At 34.0% G+C, this 22,619-nt stretch overlaps 1 protein-coding gene across 2 annotated transcripts in view; it reads right to left on the bottom strand.

Annotated features, from left to right (window-relative positions):
• Sb (serine proteinase stubble) overlaps window positions 1-22,619 on the bottom strand; it is a 192,368-nt gene that overhangs the window by 91,631 nt on the left and 78,118 nt on the right. Inside the window, exon 1 of one of the 2 annotated variants that reach the window (XM_074169484.1) lies at window positions 17,595-17,950. The exons of the other annotated variant lie outside the window; for it this stretch is intronic. Coding sequence (XP_074025585.1) covers window positions 17,595-17,602 — 8 coding nt within the window. The 5' untranslated portion in view covers window positions 17,603-17,950. Of the gene's footprint in view, window positions 1-17,594; window positions 17,951-22,619 lie in introns of those variants that run through there. 2 annotated transcript variants of the gene reach the window in all.

Below are 22,619 nucleotides of genomic sequence, written 5' to 3'. Positions count from 1 at the left end.
GATATCCATGAAGAAAATTGTGATCGCCAAATAATACGCAAAGTATAAGGAACAAGATGCACGACAAATTCAGTTTTCACAGATCCATCAACCAACGAACATGACCTTGAAACACTGAAGCCAACTAATCAAGAGCCCGCAGGCAAACAATCGCGTTAACGGTACGACCAGCATAAGTAAGTACGACTCTTGAGTCTAATCAGTGAATGCCAGATCATTGGAAAAATAGTGTGGAAGCCAAAGTTGGTAACGATGTAGGGAAACATGCACGTTGTTAAAGACCGAAATTACTGGAGTAAATTTTTATTTGGAAGAGATCAGATAAAAATGCTCAGATTGTGATACAACGTTGACGACTTAGACGATAGAGTTATTATTGGTGCAATTTCCAAGACTGATACCCAATGCCGCGTGGTTAAATATCGAATTGAGATTATTGCCACAGAATCATTCAGTGGTGACAAAGAATATACATCACTTTGTTGAATCATAGAAATTTCTAGAAGATGTCTTTCATGAGGTTAGAGTTTGTAATGAACAGTTTGACCATTCTGCCTTCAGTTTTTTCATAATATGTGGATGTGGTGTCTTATCCAGAAAAACTGTGAAGAAAGAAGATCCGGTCGTCTGAGGAAGGCTGTGGAAGACTGCGTAGAAAGAACTGTCTGGAGACCTGGCTTCCTCAAAAAAGTGTTTTGGTAGCCTGGAGGTCCTAATCCAAAAACCAGTTCAGCATTCCCAATGAGGGCTACGTCTGGATGGAGAACTGCTTTATCCAAGACACGTTACCATGACGACATCGGCATTGCACGCAGTACCGAAGGTTTTCATTCTTGTCTCTATCATTTTTTGTGGGGAAGTTGATAAATCTCATTTCATTTGCGAGAAAATGTGATGGTCGTGTTTGGTTTTGACCGCTCAGATTGTTTCGTGTTTTTGACATCATTGTAAACATCGGAAATCACCATAATGTTTTCGCGTGTATACTGTTCGTGAAGAGATTAAATAGTAGAGAAGAAGTAGAGAAGAAGAAGGTGTTGGTGGGATGAGTGACGTTATCGACCTGATAAAATCAGGTCAATAAATTCTAGGAGAGACTAATTATAATTTACTTCGTGAAAAAGTTAACAATCACAAGTTTTGTGGTTGATGGAGATATTATTATTTCAATATGCAGATTATCAAAAGCTCTACTTAAGTCGAGAAAAAGTCCCACAACGAATTTTTTCTCATTGATCGAATCATGGATTTGTTGAACCAATTTGAGTGTTGCTGTTTCCATTGAATGATTTTTTCGAAAGCCATGTTGGCACTTGGTCTTCAAGTCGAATCTTTCCAGGTAGTCATTTATTCTCCGCGATATAATCTTTTCAGAGATTTTAGAGAATACGCTGATAATCGATATGGGGCGATAATTCTCTATGTTAGTGCAATCGCCACTTTTCAATATCGGAATCAATAGTGCGATTTTAAGAAGATCAGGATAGCCTCCAAAAGAAATACATAAGTTTATTAGGTGCGCAATTGGTTCACATATGATATCAATACATTCTTTGATAAGTTCGATAGAAACTTCATCATACTCTGTACTTTTTTTATTAGGTAGCGATTCCACAATATTTTTTACGTCTACTCCTGTGGCTGGTAAGAAAAACATTATTGTGTTGACATTTGGCATTGTAGTTTCCATCCCTAGATGGCCTCCTTTGAAATGGAGTTTGATTTTTTATCTATAAAATTCGAGAAATATTCTCCGAATGTTTGTGCGACTTTAAGTTCATCAGTAGTTAAATTATTATCATGATTTATAGAAATACTTTCGGTTACAATAATTTTAGAGGGCTGTTTAATAATATTCCAAAGTGTTTCACTTTTGTTGCTAGATTCATTGAGTTTTTTCATAAAATGATTGATTTCTTCCTGAGGTATCTCATTTTCAACAGCTTCCTTATTTATTTTATACGCATTGTTACAAATTTCAGAGTTCTCGTGTTTCCTCAAATGATTCAAGTATTTGAGGTCATCAATTTCTCGACTCAATGATGAAGGAAGTTTTATTTTTTCTTTGATCTGCTTTTGGCATTTATGTAGTGAAACTTCGGTAAAGACTGTCTCAATGTACCAGTGAAAATGTTTTCAAAAACTACCAAATGCTTCGTTTATATTGGCAAAGTTGACAGATGCAAATTTATTGAGGAATTCCATATTACCCTTAAGAAGTAACCTAAATTCAACTTTTTGAAATTCACATTTTTCGTTAGATTTGATAGTATTTGTAGATAAATTGCTTATGTCTTTTGTCCAGGTAACAGTTTGTGAATAATGATCTGATATACCTAGATCAAAATTACCAAGAAGCAAACTAGTCCAACAAGTGTTTGTCAAAACATAATCTATACTATATCCCTAGAGTCCTAGAGAAAAAGTATGAGAAATCTTTCATGTTGTTGTTTAGGTATATGAAAATATTTCTGCTAGAGCCGGAGTTTTCGAAATAAATAACAATTATGACCAATATTAAGTCCAGTGATTTGGTCTTTTTTGGTATTCGTTGATTGGACTAACTTGTTTAGTTCTTTGGTAGCAACAGACGGGTCTTCGAATTTCGCATACGATGTCCGCAAAATTGTCACTAATTAATCTTACTTCAATTAAGGAAATCATAACACGTACATGTACCCACTTACTCGAGTCTAACTGCTTCGGGGAATTCTATTATTACATTTTACATTGTTCGGCGGTCTCCGAGAGGAATTATTGAGCTTAGCGTGTGAGAATAGTTTGTAAGGTATTTCCTAGGAAGTGGTTTCGATAGATTCGATGCTATTGTTATGTGTTGTGTGAAATTAGTGGACCGTAATTGTCAGAGGAAAGATATGATTTGTTCAGTCATCATTAAGAATTCTAAGGATAACTGTGACTTTGTATCGACTAATCCACTGGTCCGTTCAGTAAAAGTGTGAATAATTGTCACTTCTTCATGATAAATATATCGTGAAGTTATTGACCAGATTCAGATACAATAACAGAAAACAATCTTTTTCTTATTGCAGAAGAGTTAGAAAAGTGAGAATTCGACTGCTGCCAACTTGAACATCACATTTGCATACTATCCAATAATAGTGAGTTCAAATGGAAATGTAAAGAGTAGCAGCAAAAAATTCTTCTCATTAGGAAAATATATTTCATGTTCCTTCGGAGAAAAATAAAAATTTTACGGATATGAATAAAGTTGAACTAATTATGAAAATTTCACTGCTCAGATGTTAATTTGAAATAAACATCAGAACGTGGCTGCAAATGACATGATTTTTGCTTGTCTTTCAATTTTTAGGAAAAACCTGAAATAGGTCAATGTTCATTTATCCTTTTTCTCAACTAACTTGAGGTGATAGCCATCCATGCGGAAAGCATCAGAATGAGACTTGAAGAATATATAAGTTTCATCCCATTCAGGATCATAAATGAAACTTTCAAAATAGTGGGCAAACAATTGTAGTAGAAAACCTTATAACGGTGACTCAGGGCTTTGCGTCGATGGAGTGATTTCCATAGATACACGTGGGACTCTTCATGAACCATAAAGTAACCGAAGAATCCAACCATGGTTCTTTAGAGGAGTTGGAAGTCAACTGAACAAGCCAACATAAGATCAAGTAGACGAGCTTCTCAGTCCTTTACTCTGAATTTTGTTATTCCGTGAAAAATCTAGAAGGCTAGGTGGTACAGCCTGAAAGTTACCTATGGTCTCCTCAAGAGCAAGACATCTTGTTCCAAATTCATGAGCTGCAGAAGCAGAATCTGCATCACAGGAAAAAAATCTTTCCGAGCAGGTTTGAGAACGCGTGTGTTCAAACGAAGTATCGTCATGTATACCTGACTTACATATGCTTTTATATAAAAATGTTACTGCGGCCAATGAAGTGGGAATTTTGTACCTCGAACATACTATAACTTCAATATCGACCGATCCAATGGAATATCTTCAGTATGCCATTATGGCTGCCAGAAAATGGTCCACTGATGTAGTGATTACCCTTCAACTATGGGAGGGCATCTCCTTGAAAGGCTACATTGAACACCTACTTCTCGAGATGAACTTTAATATTGCTCACCTACCTGATGAACATAGTAATAGACTAACCACCGATCAGGTTCTCACTGGAGGAAAAAGTACTATGTTCTGACATCCTGGGATAACATTATATCCTCTCTGAAGTAGTGGTGGTGGAGCACTTGCTCTGTACCTGCTTTGTCGTGGACTGGACCAGGTTTTCTTCGTTTGGAAGATTTCCATTTCTATCCACCTATGTTTGATCTATACACCTACCTAGCAATCCTTCGAAAATTTTCAAATAAAATTCGAGTTGTGTAATAATAATCAATGCATATTTCGAAATGAAATTTGAAATATTCGAAATGAATATATACATTTGAGTGAATGACAAAGATCTGAAACCACAATAATTATACGATACGATAATGTAACAAGAAGGAGAGAAACAGTGAAATATCAAACAGAAATTATCCTGGTAGCTCAATCTCAAAATGCACAACAAGCAGAATTAACTAGGAATTCCCTGAGATATGTTAGAATATGAACAGGTTCTCCATACATTTGTTAAACAATTTAAAATATTATTACTTTCATATATAGCTCTTGGCTCCTACCGAGCGATGTTTAAATTGGTAGCAAATTTCCAAAAACGACTCTCCTCGATAGGAAGCGTTAACAGATTGTCTTTGGTCTGGATTCCTGGCCATACTGGTTTGGAAGGCAATGAAGCTGCTGACTCCCTTGCAAATGAGGGTGCTGCAAGCAACTTCATTGGACCAGAACCTGTCATTGGCATTGCTTCAGGCTTTGCCGAGATCAAACACCTGCATGGCAAAAAGATTTATGCACTTCTGGCAGACTTTTCCAGGATTGGCTCACTCCAAGGCATTTATTCACCCTTCGAAGCTTTATACCAAACAGTAGGAAATATTTATAAAAAAATGTAGAGTGAACTTGATACCACCTGTTTTTCACATCTATAATTCATCCCTACAGACAGGAAGATTTCCTAGTAAGTGGAAATCTTTTATCGTCATGTCACTCCTCAAAGGTGGTGATAAGCGTAACATTAAGAATTATAGACCTATCAGCAAACTATGCATTCCCGGAAAATTGTTTGAAAAAATCATGCATAGATCATGCACAAAATAAAATAATAGTACAACAACATTGTTTTTTCCCCTGTAGATCCATCGATACTAATTTAATCGAGTTTACAGATTATGTGTTGAAGAGTATGGATGATCAGATGCAAGTGGATGTGATCTATACGGATTTCAACAAGGCTTTCGATAAAATAAGTCACAACTTGATCATTGAAAGACTCGCAGATCTGGTATGGATATAGTCATACACTACAGGAAGGCATCAAGTTGTGAATGTTAACGGTACCAGTCAGAACCTTTTGTGGTTACATCAGGTGTACCACAGGGGAGTCACTTGGGACCATTACTTTTTATAATTTATATTACCAATATTGTTAAAGTATTTCAACATTCCTACTTTTTGTTATATGCCGATGACCTCAAGATTTATCGAACCATCAAAGAAATCCAGCACTGTGAGAGATTGCAAAATGATCTTGAAGCATTTGCAGAAATCTGTGGCAATAGTAGCCTATACTCAGATCTCGATAAATTTCACAAAATAACTTTCACCAGAAATAGAAATCCCATTGATTTTCAATATCAAATAGGAAATCGTAAAATCAAAACAGTTGATGAAGTACGTGATTTGAGAGTGAATTGCAAAAACTCTTCTTAATCTATATTACTCTTATGTATATAGTCGTTTGAACTTTGCATCTGTCGTTTGGAGTCCACAATATTCGATTTACCAACAGGGAATTGAGAGTGTTCAAAATAAATTCGTCAAACAATTGGCGCGTAAACTGACATTTCCATAATCAATGGAAATTTCCGTCCAGTTTACGAAAAGTATTCTTTGTTGTCTCTTACAGATAGAATAAAAATGTCAGATATATTAATGCTGTACAGAATATTCAATAAACGTGTCGATTGTCCTACGTTGATAACAAAAATTTCATTGAATACACCTTGCAGAGACTTGCGAAACCATGATCTCTTTGCAACCCCATTTAGAAAAACCAACTCAGGAAAAAACTCTCCTTTATGCAGATTGTCAGATCCTTCAATACTCATTGCAATGATATTGAAAAACTGAGGTTACCTTTCCTTAGATTTAAAAAGTATGTGAAATCTATTTTTGTTTATGATTAGTTATCGGTTCTTCAAATACTGTTTATTTAGTTTTTTGTTAATATCCATTACTATATAGTGTAATGTACTTAGCATTTATATTTTGTTTACTCAATATCTTTCATATGTAAAATGAGGATATTTATTGGATTTATTCTGTTTGTATCCCTATTTGTGTATGTAATAAATAAATAAATAAATAATAATAATAATAATAATAATAAAAAACTTTATTCACCGTAAGAGTACAGAATATAAATAAATAAATGAACTACATGATATAGTGAATAAATGATGTCTAACAGGCCTTCTTACAGGTCATTGTCATTTGAATCATCATATGCAGAGGCTCGAACTGTCGGTATACAGTGTGTGTCGCCTCTGTTTGGAAAATAATGAAACAACAGAGCACATACTTTGTGCCTGCCCCGCTGGGGACCGAATCAGGTTCGGCAGAGCCGTACTCTTACAATCTAACCTGAAAAAACACTCACCATACAAACTAATCGGCTTCGTTAAGAAGCTGGGTTTATTTGGTAGAGTGTGAATAGGTGTGAGCCACAATAAACCCTTGCGGGTTGCGGTGGAGGGTCGAATAGACCCACTCACTTTGGACCTAACCTAACCTAACCTATCACTTCCAAATTTGGACTTCTATCCAAAAACTGAGATGATCTGAAACCACGAAAATTATTCTACTGTCTGATTTCAAACCAGCCATGGATTTTTCCTCTGATCGCAGTAACGAATGTATTATTCTCAACAAGAAAGTCTTGTTACTTGATGATCGTGAATTATCATTGGACAGTTCACAAAATTGCAAAACGTGTTTCGCTCCACCCTAGCTTCTTCAGGTGTGTTTATACCTAATTAGGGCTTTATATAATAACAATTTGAATCACCTAACTTTCTACTCACTTACTAACTGATTTTATTTATGTACTGATTGAAAATATTGAAAACAATATCTATGTATTAAACCAACGTAATTATCAATTCGCAAATCTCAACTAGGTACTTTTTTTCATCTAATCTGATTTGAATACCTTTGGTTTGATCTAATGTAGAAACTTTTGTGTCGCTATCTTTGCAAATCATATACATCACAACACAATAAATTTTAACTTTCTGGAAAATGTAGTCTAATATTCATCAGTTTCTCCAACAGCCTAGTCTAAACAGAACTGAAATCGATCAATACTCTTTCAAATTATATGTTTCATAACTCTTATAAGTTGATGTAAAATTCGTCGTTCAAATGACATATATTCTGATAGAAAAAAAATTGTTTCTCGTAGTTTCCATGAGCTACTTCTGAGACTTACAGTCTGAGTCGACGATATTTCATTGAACTCTGAAATAATTTTCACTTGGGAAGAAAAACCAAAAACTCCTTCTAGTCATTCGAAATAACCTCACGAAGGGAAAATTTCTGAGTAACGTAATATTGCATGAAAAACATCGCATTCTTGTCAATTACATTCTCACCAAATAGTTTACTTTTTCACCACATTCGTTTCCTATTTTATTAAAATAATAAATTATATGCGTGTTCTTCAACTGTTTCAACCTTCACAGTGTCAATTATTAATAATAACAAGTATTTATAAAGATAATACTATACCACTGGTGGCCGATTTTTCACTCGTAGCCAATTACTCTACTTCCGAGAAGATAATGAAGAATTCTTGATGAAAGTGCTTATTTTTGAAGGAAATTTCACTTTTTGTGCGTGCCTTAGATCGTAAAGGTTGCTTCTAATGGCCAGGTTGCTATCTGAAATTTTCCTTCATTTATAAGATACATTGTGATTATGATTTACGGTTATGTTTAACTAGAAGCCGGTTAGTTTATGGAAACTAATTGAAGGCAGGTGTTGAGTGAAAATGATTTCTACTAGATTTCAATACTCCTGACCGCTCCGGATTGAATGATTCCGTACAATCTATCTCGTATTGAATTTGTAGATCTTTTGCTGAAAAATCCTCTCTAGTTTACTTTGTTCATGTTCAAGAGGTAGCAAAAACGTATGTGGCTTTCTGGACCTTCAACTAGCGTTTCCTAATATGACTGATAACCCGTCAGTGCGAAGTTTATTGTTAAATCACCTGAAAATAAAATTTTCAACGGGTGATGATCAACTGTATTGCCAAATATGCGCCAAACTAACTGACTTTTATGAGACAACAAGTATATCTGAGGCACCAGTCAATCTATTAATAACACTGATGATCTTCAAACATTTCTCAACCACTGAGGTAAGCACCAAACTCTTACGAAAGTTAGAAATAGATGAACACTTCAATCTAGAAGACCATTCTAATAATCTTCATGCAGTCATTGTTCACTGTGATTCTGACGTTGAATCTGGTCATTATTACGCCTTGGTTAAAGAAAAAACGGGCGGGTTTAAGTTTGACGACAGTCGTGTCAACAAGTGTTCTGGCGATGTCTTGAATTCATTGGAGCTTCTGGAGACACCCTATATTTCATTCTATGAAAGGAAGGACATTGAAAAATCCAGATCTTCAGATGTTGAGGTACTGCATGTTTTTCCAGGTTTTCCTACAGCTGAAAAATCAAGTACGCCACAGTTATCAATCAAGTCGATCCGGAGCGTCAATTAATTTGTTGTTGTTTCATAATTCCATGATTACTTTTTTAAATGATTTTATTGAATGATTTTGGCCCTTAAAATATCCTCTATCATTTCAGAAAGGTAGAGTTCATTCTGAGATTTCACAAAAAGTTTACGAAACAAAAAATGGTACAATAAAGATAATATGATAAAATTGTAACAGCAAGTGCAAGAAGATTATTTCTTGGTAAAAATTCCAACACAAAACGAATGAAAAATTTTTATTGTATGTATAAGCATTGAGGAAAAACCCTACAACGATTTTGGAGCGGTTTTTATGCGAAAGTAACGATTTACGTTGGATATCAATGCTGTATATTGTTTGGGAAAAACTGTCTCTCCAGATGTAAGAGTTTTTAAAAATGGTAGTTCAAATTATATTAAGTTAAGCAATGGGCAGCTGTGCTTTGCAATATACTTCTGACATATACCGTCTGCGTTGAATGGAATCAAGCGGGCCAAATTATCGAACACCCCTCGTGAATGTTTCTGTAGAAAAAAGACAAGTTTCAACCTTTCTTTGATGTTCAGGTATTGATCAAGAAAATTTTGTAAACATAATCTAACAGTTTTAGGAGATGCTTATGGGCAGAGTTCAATATACACTACACTGTCTATTCGAGAAATAATGTACATTTTCACTTTTCTCAAAAAAGATTCATTTATCAATCAATTTCTATTTATAATTTTTCTAGAGTAGTCCCCTTCAGACATAATACACTTGAAATGAATGAAGACATCTGAGGTGCTAATAACATTGTTGAAAACTTATATTGAACTGAGGAAAAATGGTTAGATGGAAATTTTTGGTCGGTAAAATGTGAATATATTTTATGCATGACCAGGCGTGAAGTAGCACTTCATTCCCCGGATTTGCGGGCGTAAATCAGCACCTTAGCACACGCGAACTACTTTATCGCCCGGCGGGCGATGAACTGATTCTTTATTACTAGAAGTCTGAAGAGAATGCATGTTATTATCTGGTAGTTCAGAGTAGTGGGCAATTTTCTTAGCAATCTCATTTGCTACTGAATTTCGGATATAACGCAACAGTCATCGCCCAACTGGCAATTTCGTATTTTATAATAGTTGCGGAAACGTTTCGGAAAAACAGATTATAAAACTTCATTTCTTCCAGAAATGTTTTCAATATGTTTATAAAACTGCTATAAATAGGAAATTGGCACCGTTTTATAAAATATTATAGTTATTATCAATATTTTGTTAGGCTTTTTACAAACACTACAAAACAGTTTTATAAACATTTTAGCAGTTACTATAAAATTTGTCTAACGCTCTTAAAAAGTAGTTTTGTAAAGACTTTCCTTACTGCACTTTTGCAACATATTTAGGCGATACTTATAAAATAATCAGAAGACAATTTTATCAAGAGTTTTTTAATAGTTCCAAGTAGGCGTTATAAAATATAATACAGCTGAAAACGGCTTATTATATTTTATTAATAAAATAAAAAAGTGTTAAAAATGTTTTCTTGAAGACGCAAGAAGTAATTTTGTATTGGACACTAGGAAAATATAATAGATATGTCACCAACTGAAAACTTACAAATAAAATAAAATTTCACTTCTGCACTCATAAAACTGTTAAAGACATTGTTTATGCTTCAAAGATTGATATTTTTACTGCAAATGAAATTTTATTGACAAATATATAGCCTATTATTAGCAAAATTTAAGCGCGCCACTCATTTATAAATGTTATCGGTAAAATTATTAATTATACAAAAATTCACTCTGTCGACGTATTAATTTTCTAGTCGCAAACTTAACTCACTTTATTTTAAATAATATAATGTTTCAATATTTATGTAATTTTCAGCTGTAAATATCACTATATGTGCGGTATTTCATATTTTCAACTCATCTAATTTCAGTATCCCGGATAGCTATTATTACAAATGGCGTCGTTCTATAAAATGAATTGGTATCAGTAGCAAGCATTTCAACGTATTTTAGCTACTATGTTACTCCTATAAAACTGTTAAGAAACACTTAGTTCTGGGAGTGATGGTATTGCGGCAGAGTCGGACTACTTTTAAAGCTTTAGGTTTCTACAAAAGTGCTAGTATGAATAAAAGATTTATCACATATAGTTTGGATAAATATTATCTGTCTTTGATGTTTTGGCTGAAAAGTTTCTTTCATCGATTATAAAGGCGAAACGACGGGTTTTAACCATTATCATAACCTTTCCCTGATTTTCGCAAGAAAAAATTGAAGCACTAGGTTAGGTGGGACAATTTAAAGTGTTTTTTTAGTATTTCCAATATACAGGGCGACTCAAGAAGCTTCCAGGACGTTTTTTTATTGAACACCAAGTCATTTCTTCGTCTGTTTGAAGCACCTCGAACTGAATCTAAAACTATTATATACCCTCAATATTATTTATTTGTATTTATATATTCAGGATACAAACAGAAAAATCCACTACAGTATCCACACAATGGAATTATTATCAAATTGAAAGTATAAATTAATACACTAATATATGCATATCATAGTGTCTAAAATTAAGGATGAATTAGAATTGAATACAGTATCAATAGAAACTGATTATTAGTTATTGACAAAATGTATCAATTAATTATAATTTATAAAAATGAGTTTTCAATATTTTTTTGGCCGTAAGCTACAATGTATTTAAAATATGGAAGTATTTTGCAAGAGTGATACCTCATATTACTGGAGTTTTCTCCCAACACCAAACCGTTCTAGACACACTTTTAAGATTTCCGACGGTATATTTTTTTATAGATGGCTTTTCTGAAATAACTGAAACAAAACCAAACTAACCATTATTCCTTCTTTCTCTAAACAAAAAAATTATAAAAAAATATTTGTTACAAATAGAGTATTCGAACCCACCACAAAAATTAATCATACTTCAATTGGTCAACATCCCAACATCAAAGTCATTTACACTAACGAAGACCTATGGATGGCGAGTAGCGAACCTATACAATTGAATTTGAACGCGAACGCATACGCTCTAATCACAAAATTATCGGAAACCTAGATACTCCTAAATGAATTAAATACCGTGAATCACCTTGTATGGTTTAGCTGCTAAAACTGAACTCCCATCCAACCCTAACAACTCATTTCTATATGAAATATTTTTTCGAAACACAACTAAGCATCCCGTTATTTTGATGGTTTTTTTACACAGAATACTAAGAATACGGTCCTATTAATATTTGTTTGCCTTTCTGCTCCGCTGTGGCTCTGCTGTCGGTACACAGCTATTGTGATTGTTAGTTGGCAACTATTGTTATTGTGATTGTTAGTTGGCAACATTTTTGCTAATAAATGACTCTTTGGTGACTTTTATAATATAAATTACTTATATTCATCATAAATTACCTTTTTTATGATAAATATTCGTTGTCCAATGCTAAGTACATGTTATATTAGACATAACCCATATGAAGGCGGATTAAATATTGTTGATATTCAATTTGTCGTGCGTTTAGTGGAAATGACAGGTAAGTTTTTGATGTCAGAATATATCTTTTATTTAGCTTTAATAATTGACCAGATATTTTATAATTCAGGCCTATATTTTCAGTTGATAGTTTTGTCTTTTTGAAGCTGGATTTGACTCATTTCATCTAAGTTTTGGGTATATATGTTCACCATAGTTCCGTCGTCATGGGTAAATAATAACCAACCCTCATGGTCAAAAATTGATGCTGATAAGCTAATACGAAACCACAATTCTATGCTCGAAGCCAGTTGGTTTACAATGATGTAGAAACTAAAACAAAGTCATTTGATGACCTACCAAATTGCTGAAGAAGAACTATTAGAACGAATGCTGAAGAATGACGATACAGAACAAGAAAAAATTACCAATTCTATGCAACCCAAAAAGCAAGCAGGGTTATTTTCATCCAAACAAGTTGTCACAAAAAGTGTGAAAAAGCCAGAGTTATGTATCTTTTATGGGACACCGTCTATATGACAGTAGTTATTAGTTATTCAAGGAGTTACTTCTGAATACTGTGTGAAGCATACCTTGCTGTACCTGAATTTGTTATCATTTAAAGAGTTGTAACACGAAACTGCTTCACTCAGAAGAAAATATCCAGGTTTCCTAAATAGATAACTGAAAACTGAAACTTAAAAGTGCAAACCCTCTGTATTTTTCCAAATTGTGAATAATAAGGTTGAGTTACTAAACCCAATGCCTTGAAAATATTGAATTTACTTATGGGGTACCTATATTCAATAAAAATCAAATAGTTAGAAGTTGCTGAAGAACTAATTTCCACCACGACATCGATGGTACCCCACTTGAATAACTTAACAAAAGTAGTAAGTACTAAATACAACTAAAATTTTGAAGAATTTTCTAAAGCGGTGATTAGGAATCGATGTCAGCTGGTTGTTCTTAAATGCTGCATTTTATTCTTGGTGGCAGCAAATATATATTAGCAAAAGCAATTCGATTTTATAACAGTTATGTTAGTGTTTTGGAATTGTAGTAAATATACTATACTATAAAATAGTTGGGAAATTATCATTGAAGTGACAATATGGTAATGAAAATAAAATTGTGTCTGAAAGCATTCTTATAAAATAATTTCATTAAAGCTATAGGAAACAGTTATAAAATAAGCTTGTAATAGTTTTATAACTATCATAAAAACCTCGCAGAAAAGTGTTATAAAACTGCTACATAACAATTCACTTTTATAGGAAAATAAGTTTTATAAAATAGTTGTAGAAACGTTTCTGTAATAATTTCCTGACTATTTTATAATGGTTTTTTAATTTTATTTTATAAACGTTTCTATGACAAATTTATAATACACTTTTATTGCCTACAACTGTATTGTGTTCACCGATCATCTAATACAATCAATTAGCGTTTTGGAAGTAATTATAAAATACTAATAAAATAAAACTGTTGCAACACCATGGAATTATAAAACAACTTTGCTGGTTGGGCGCGACTTCCACCCAACATGTCTTTCAATGTTGATTATATCCTTGCCTGCATTTGCTAACTTAGTTGTCGAGGCCTAGGCGTCTTACTTACACGCTGCGGTCATAAAAGCCTATTTTACGCCCCTGATGCAGTATCGTCCTATGTTGCATTAGTTTGAAAATAACCATATAGGACGAAACTGCAGTACCGATAGTATAATTTTGTTGTAATTCACAAATTATTCAAAAAAAACTATCAACTTTACCCATTACTCATTGAAGAAAAGCTATTTTTGTGAGAAAGTTCGAGTTTTTATTGACCTTTTCTGGACTTTTCACCTTTCACAATCTGGAAAAAAAATTGGAATTCATAAAGGAGTAGAAAAGGCAAACTAACTTATTTACAAAGCTCAACTAATTTTCAAATCTCAAGATGGAACCAGATTTAGTTTTCCGAAACGTAGTTGTAAAATTCTCAGTGCCTTCTTTCATGGGAAAAGCTATTGAAATTTCCAAGTTATAAGGTGAATATTTCAGAAAAGTCACTGGAACAGAATCTTTAAAAAAGATACATAGACTATGAAGAGTAAAAAACCAAACACTAATTCTGAAATGAACAAATTATTGAGAGTAATGAACTGAGGGCTCTTCTGGAGGACATCGACAACATATCAAAAAAATGTCAAAATTCTAATTTGTCATTTACAGAAAATCGAAGATAATTTCTGGACATCTTCAAATTTACTAAAACCTATATTTTGTTTCCAGCTTAATAGGAAACGATACTCTGGCTAATTAATATCTCATAAGTACGTCCAAGTCCATATTTTCAATTTATCGCTCAATTTGTCTCTTATCAACAAGAAAGCATCGACTTATTTCTGATAGCATGAAATGAAAATTTAATGAACATTAATAAAAGTATGATGAAAGCCGGAGAATGTGGTGATCGGTCAACTGAGGATTTTAATAGACCTAGTTTTTAGTTGTTGTTTTTCTTAGTCAAAATACCAGTGTGATGATACGGTTCAATTAAATTTATAATTGAAATTTTGTGGATTGGAGTATGTTATGGAGCATGAATGTGTGTTATAACAGTACAAGAATTTGGATGGGAAAACTTGAAAATGTAAACATCATAAATCAACGGTTTTATCACATACCTGTCCGTCATAATAGAAATGGATTGTTATTAGAGCTGGATTGCAATTTTGGGCTATTATTTCGCAATAATGATCATGAGCTACTTCCTCTTCCTACTAAGTATTCATAACTTGTACAGCATAGAATAATGAATACAATAGAATGTTTATTCCATGAATAACAAGTATTGACATGAACAAGATATATATTGCTAAGAACGAGCTAATAAACATGTTAATTATGGATGTGAATGAAATTCATTATGTGGAGTATTATTCAACATGCTAGAGAGAATATGTATTGGAAAAACATTCCAGTTTGAAGTTTCTGAAAAATTTCAAATATTTCAGAATTGAAACCCGAATTCTAAACAAAATATATTAAATATCCATCAAATAAACATATATTCGATGGAAATAGAATAAATATCCTACTTCATATATGTCTATGTCCCATGACAGCCTATGTTCTTATAATAATCGGTAATTTTGTTAATGTAAAACTAAAATTTATGTATTGAATCTCAAAACCAAAATTATATGTTGTGGAGTTATTGACAGATTTAATAAGTTTGATAACAGTAGCAGGAATTGTGTACCTTTTCTATAAATAAATTGAACCTCAAATACCAATCTTTTGATTGAAATTTGCTGGAAACCAAACTACTAGGCTGTTAATGGGTGACGTATTAAAAAAAACTGCATTGTGATATATTTACTAAATAGTTTCACAAAAACGCAACACGTGTTTCGCCATAGAGTGGCTTCTTCAGGCAAGGCCCTGTCTTAGATGTCAATTTCATGGTTATATCGCTGTTGGAAAGAGCCCTTCATCGCTGTGAAACTTTGTTTTGGTGGCCTAATCTTCAATTTTTTCATCATTCCATCGATTCGAAGGTAATAATTGGTTCAAAAGTTCATAATTTCAGAATTTTTTTCAGCTTTGCTGTATAATTCGTCGACTTACACTGGAGAAATATTTATTTTCCAATGAATATTCATAAAAGTGTTGCCTGAAAGCTTAGTCGGTCGATTGGTAGCCGGTCGATTCGACGTGGGTGCTTCGTTCACTCATTCAAATCGACCACCGTGTTGGTCGGTGGTTCAAGCCCCAGGCTAAATAATCGATTTTCACTTGCTATCGTCCAACCCATGTTAGGAATCACAAGTTAAAGAGTAAGACCTCTTCGACTTCTGAGGGTTGCGACAGCTGGTTAACAGAAAAGCATATTCTAAACAGATTTTAGTGTTGAGATTACCTCCAGGTGTAGTGCATTTAATCCATATATTTTCTTCCATAATCGCCATTTTCACAATTTATATCTTTGTAATAGTAATTCTGTACAGTAATTACTTAAGCATATATGCTTGTAGGACATATTTCTATACGAGGAAGGGCAATATTTTTGTTGATTGTTTCAATATCGTATCTAGGGTTTTTTGAGTTCAATTGGGTAGGTCTTTTTTATTTTATTTTTGGTCAATATTTTTTTATTATTTTTAATTTTTTTATTAATTTATTTTTAAATATGTATATGATATTGAACATTTTTTTATTTTGTATTGGAAGGAACTGAGTTGAGTTTGAAGTGGTAGTTTGTTATATAGTTTCGGAGCAATATAAAATAGTCTGTGTTGGAAGTGACTTTTCCTAAATAGCAGTAAATCAATCGATTGTTTCGTGATGAATCGGGTTGTGATAGTTTCGTTGAGATTATAGTTGGTTTTGTTTTGCATATACATATGGTTTTGTTATGCATATATAACAAGCATTGGTGCATACGTAGTTTGTCGATATTAAATGTCTAGGACTTCGTAAAGCCTATCAGTGGAAAAACGTTTGTTTTTTTTGAAACCTGTTTTCAGTATACAACTCTGAGTAGTTTTCTAATTTGGTAATGCACTATTATATGATCCTCCCCATCTTACTATACAGTATTCAAATAATGGTTCTATTAAATATGTATACATAAATTTCAGATTTTGATTGCCTGAAATAAACCCGAGTACGTGAAATTTTTGAATTAACTGCCTATTTTTGTTGTTTACATATTTCGCAGCTTGTTCAACTGTTTAAACTGTTTAATCTTCCTCTTGAAGATGATCACTTGATGATTGAAACACGTGTCGAGGTGTTGGGTAAAAACTCCAGTAATATTATTCAGTTGCAGTTTGGATGAGAACATGTTTTGTTATGAAGCATAATATTATTTCTCTTTGGTTGTGCGTCAGAATGTGTAGAAAATGATATAAATTCACTTTTAGATGTATTGAGACACAACTTTCCATAATGTAGCCATTGTAAAATTTTTGCAAGACCTTTTCCAGCATTATCGAATAGAATATCCTAGTTTTTATCATTAAAGAAAATTTCTGCATCGTCAGCGTCACTTCAAATACTGTAAAGAATACCCAATCCTCAACTTTCTCTTCATTGTTAGCCATTGAAGAAAATACTCATCATAACTGACGAAGATACCAGTTAATTTTGCTACAATATTTGTTGGGAAGGTTTCGAAAAAATTGCTGGTTTGAAACTTTCGAACGATTACCTAAAATTAATTATCCTGATCCTGTTTGACTTACCAATTCATTCAGTAGATATCATACATTTTCCCTACTTTTGGATTCATCACAGCAGTCAGTGAAAGCAAATTTCTGAAATTATCCCAAACGAAATCGAATCGCTGTGGATCATGTCAATCATATAGCGGTTCGTATAATCTCCCGTCACACCTACACTTGTTACATCATGATAAATCCGCACTTATCACGTGGAGGAAAGTAGTGAAGATGTTCCCCGCTGAGCAAAAACGTCGACGTTTCTCTCAGGTGAGTCGGAGAACAACACCTGGAACCACGGGCAGTACCTCGAGGCCTCACGCGGAAGAAATGTCTCGAGTGTAAAAGTCTTAACGGAACGACCAACAGACTAGTACGACCTCGACGGATATGTTTGCGAGAGATCCAGTTGGATGGTGCTCTTCGTTTGCGGATGTTTGCAGAGGAACATGGTACCACCAGTGGTGGGGAGGAAGGAAGAACAGATAGGATTGGAAGGGTAAAAATCCAATTCACTCTAGAATTTTCAAGTTTACTTGTTGAAAACTACAGGGTGAGGTACCACAAAGAAGTACTGTCAAAATGATTAGGCGAATGCAAAAATAAAATGAAAAACGTCACTGCGTTAATTGACTTTTCTTTATTCTATTCCTCTCTCGAAACATATTTCGATTTGGTTTCCAATGACATTTCTGAAGAGCTTTCCATAATTCAGCAGTTGTCGGTTTCAAAAATCGTTAATATCACCAATGTCAATGTGAAAAATTTTGTGAGCGAACTTTAATGCCACCCACTTCTACCAAAAACAATTTTGTTTTTGGTAGAAGTGTACTTTCTTTTTGAATGTTGCAGATGACCGCCACAATTGTCTTCGCTGATCGATAACAGTTCCAGGGTTATTCATGTTATTCATATACACAATAGCCTAAAAAGTTAAACGTGAAGACTGATATTTTACGAAATCGGTGATATATGCCTAGATCTACTCCAGAATGTATCTAATAAATGTATCCATTGCAGCGATAGATAAGGAATCCTATTCTGCAATGGCTTTTAGGCGGAAATTTGTTTCTTTTACAAACAAATTAGATGTGTTTTTGAATTTTTGTTAAAACTTTCGTCCCTAACAGTTAATCCTAGTGGTTCATTTTTGACGGACCGCCCTGTATTTTGAATCATTTTGAACAATATTTTTATATTTTCGGTTTTGTTGGTCAAATTTTGGTATCGTTCTAGATTCCTGATTTTCGTTATCATTTTTATCAAAAAGTATGAAATTACAAAAAAAAATAACGAGAGAAGTTATTAATACAATTGACAGTCACCTGAAAAGACATAATTCACAAAAATTCAAATGAAAAATCAAAATATTTTGACTTTTGAGTATCGACAAAACATTTGAAAACCCCTTTGAACGACATCTGTTCGCCTACCCTGTAGCTATTTCCTGGTCATCACTCGGAGACGATTGTGGATACTACTAACTAACTAATTCAGCTTGGAATCTCTTAACTTTTAATTTTTTATTTTTGTTCAATAGTTCTGTTTTTACTGGTATTCTATTTCACTATTTTTTCAATTCAGGTTTTTTTGCTTAATATAATTATTATTTTCAGCTATTCATTTTTAATTTTTCTTTTTTAGTTCTTTCAGGTATTTCAAATCATTTTATATAATATCACACAATGGAAGTCCAAACTAATGAAATACGTAGTGAAAAATATATAGAATGTCTCATTCGCGATGTGAAATCAAGGTAAATGTCATTTTTTTTGGATTTCCGAATGCCGGAAAACTAGCTTAGTTTGATGAAGAAATTCGTAACACTCTTCGACTTTAATTGAATGATCAATTGAAGACCAATGCATGGCATCAGGCTACTCTTCCTGTATCTTATGGAGGTTTAGGCATTTGTACAATCACTGATCTTTCACTACCTACCTTCCTCTCTTCGAGTTATAGTGTGATCAATATGACAGATTCAATTTTACCACCCTCCTTTCCATCGGATAACAATTTGAGCGAGGCCGAACAACTATGGATATCACGAACTAATCTAGAAGTACCAAGAACCAGAAAAAATCTTCAACAAACCTGGGATATTCCTTTTGTAAAAAATGCTTTGAATGATTTGTTAGACTTTGCTAAATCTCCTATAGATAAGGCACGTATAAAAACAGTGTCGTCAAAACATGCAGGCGCTTGGTTGAATACCTTACCAGTTTCATCCCTTAGTACATTATTAGACAATGAATCTTTTAGCGTTGCTGTAGGCCTTCGACTAGGTTCCAATATTTCTGTTCAATACAAATGCAAGTGTGGAGTGGAAGTAGACACCCGAGGATATCATGGATTGTGCAAAGAGACGAATGACCCAAGAGCTGCCTCTTTCTTGATTCAAGAAATTAGCATTCTGATTCAAAGAGGAAATGCAGCTTCATGTTTAGGTACAATTCCTCAATCAAAAACCCTAAGTGAATCACCAATGTTTCCCATGAACAAAATATATCGGCATGTACAGACAGTGCAAGAACTGGAGTTGTGCAGTTTGGTGGAAGACTCGCAGCAAAACGGTCAAGCTTTGACAGAAAAGGAAGTTGGAACTACAAATGAGGCTGAGTTTGGACCTTTGGCTGAGCCCTCACAGTCCCCAAAAGAACTAATATCCAATTCAGTTTCGAGCAGTTTTGCTTCGAATCCCTTATCCTACCAGTCCAATGAAGGGGTGAATCATCGTATCTGTGTTTACTCAGAAGAAGATAGTAGTGGCAAACGTAGTTGCGACAATAGATCGGTGATACATTCTCAAGACAAAACGCTTGATAATTCAAAAAATTCACATCTATTTTTTATCATATAGTGGAATTGGCCGATACTTGATAAAAATCCAAAAGTCATTCAGGGAACAGGCTGTGCGATTTTCACTGGACAGTTTACAAATTCACGACACGTGTTCTATATAATAGGTGTGCTCACACTGAATAAATCACTTACTTAACGACTGATAATTTTACCTGAATTCGGGTATGAACTGATGAATTTTAACATTATAGAAGAAATTTCAGCAACTCATTAATCAATATGTAATGAATTCAGTGCTAATTTCCACGTCAGAAAACAGATTTACAAGAACGAAACATTCGAAAAACTACTCATATGTTGTAATAAGACATAAAACCTTGCAGATCATGGCCAGAAAACCCAATAAAATAGGCTTCATAAAGTTGTCTCCCACCTTTAAAGTTTACACTCACTCATATGTTCTTTTGTTCCTTGCGAAAAAGTTCTCTCCGTTTGGCCAATATAAATTTTTGAACAAGAACCACAAAGCAACTCATAAATGCCCGATCTATCCCACACTCTGAATTTTGTCTTTACTGTTTATAATGATATTGCCTGAATTATTTGTTGTTCTGTTTTTGACGCTACTTACTAGAGTCTGAAAAGAACTGGAGTTGGGAAGCTATATGGAACTCTTGGTGTTAAAATAGTCATCATTCTGTACTTCACTAATAGATTTGGGGAACCCACATTCCTCAGTCACTGAATACCAGAGATTCTCAGATAGTTCTTGATTGAAATCTTTACATGCCCCAAGTACATTGGAATCAAAACTGGCGATAACATCTGACGAACGTTTGCACAGTGTGCCCGCGGTCACGATTCTGCCGTTATATCTTATTTAGAAAACCAGTAGCCATCTATGAATTATAGGTAAGCCGTTGTTTTGTTTAATGGTAGTGTCGATGGTATTATTGCCAGTAAAGGCACTTATTGATTTATTGCTTTTGTGTCGTCAGCGATTGATGATTGATTGGCGCAATTTCATCTTCAGTTCAATTGTATAGATTTAAAAGTATTGAAATTGAAGTAGGGACATTTCCCTAGCGGCGAACACCTAAGATTTTTTTAAAGAATTGAAAGAACTATCTCAAAAAATGTATCTTCATTTGGGAATTAGACAATTCAACAAACTTCAAAATCATCAAATTCAAAATACATCAACAGAAACGCAAATACTGCATAGACATATTCGAAGACATGAACTGAATTTTGGATTCAAATGAGAGCAATCTCTGTAAGTGGCACCTAGTACTAGACGAACTATACTTCGAATCACCAGCATGAGACAATTTTGAAATATCTAACACCGATCATTCTAATCTGTCTGTCTGTCTGTCTTGTCTTGTTTACTCTACAATTCACTTTTTCTCTTTGCCCTTGCGTTGTTTACCTTTCTCGTTTAGTGCAGTCTTGAAGTTGTTTATTCTTTTCTTCTTTCTCTTCCTAGAGTCCCTTTGATTCCATATTTTTTCGACAGCAATTTTGTGAGGGGTTAGGGGTCACTGTTTCACTTCTTTCACTATTCTTTTCCGAACAGCTGATCGTCTTATTGTAGAATTTGGCAATTGCCACAATTCATAGACAGTTTGAATAATATCTGGATCAATGCCAGATGACGGCTTGATACTGCTGATTTTTGTTTCATTGGTAGAAATTTGATGAGGTCCTGTGAATTCCATGATACCTGAATGAAAGCTAGTAGATGGTTCGAAACTGCTGATTCGTGTTTCGTTAGTAGAATCCTGAAGACGAAGATTAGACTCTTTCGAAACCAAATCGCAAGTTGTGGTTGTGTTTTCATCTAAGGCCGCTGTTACCTATTGTTACCTCTGGATCCTCGGAAGGAGGAAATATTAAAAGCTAGTTCACAGACGGATCAAAAACACCTTCCGGTTCTGGTGCAGGTGTTTTCAGTCGCAGACCCAGGACAGAGATATCAACCTGCCTAGAAACATATGCGATTGTGCGGAGAGATTGGAAGTCTACAGAAATATTTTCAGACAGTCAAGCGGCGTTGAAAGACCTTGGTTCCTACCGAGCAACTTCTAAATTGGTAGAAAATTGCAAGAAGATTTATAGACTTCTTGCAGAATCTTCCAGGATTGGCTCATTCTTTTGTTCACCCTCCGAAGCTTGACACTAAACAGTTTCTGGACTACAGTAGGAATGAACTACGATGTCTAACAGGCCTTCTCACAGGTCACT

The sequence above is a fragment of the Leptinotarsa decemlineata genome, unplaced genomic scaffold (genome assembly GCF_025532065.1).
Source record: "Leptinotarsa decemlineata unplaced genomic scaffold, Ldec_3_MD MMD2_P_RNA_scaffold_5, whole genome shotgun sequence".
NCBI classification, from domain to species: domain Eukaryota; kingdom Metazoa; phylum Arthropoda; class Insecta; order Coleoptera; family Chrysomelidae; genus Leptinotarsa; species Leptinotarsa decemlineata.
Note: the sequence above shows the minus strand (reverse complement) of the source record. Positions and strands in the feature narration are given on the sequence as shown.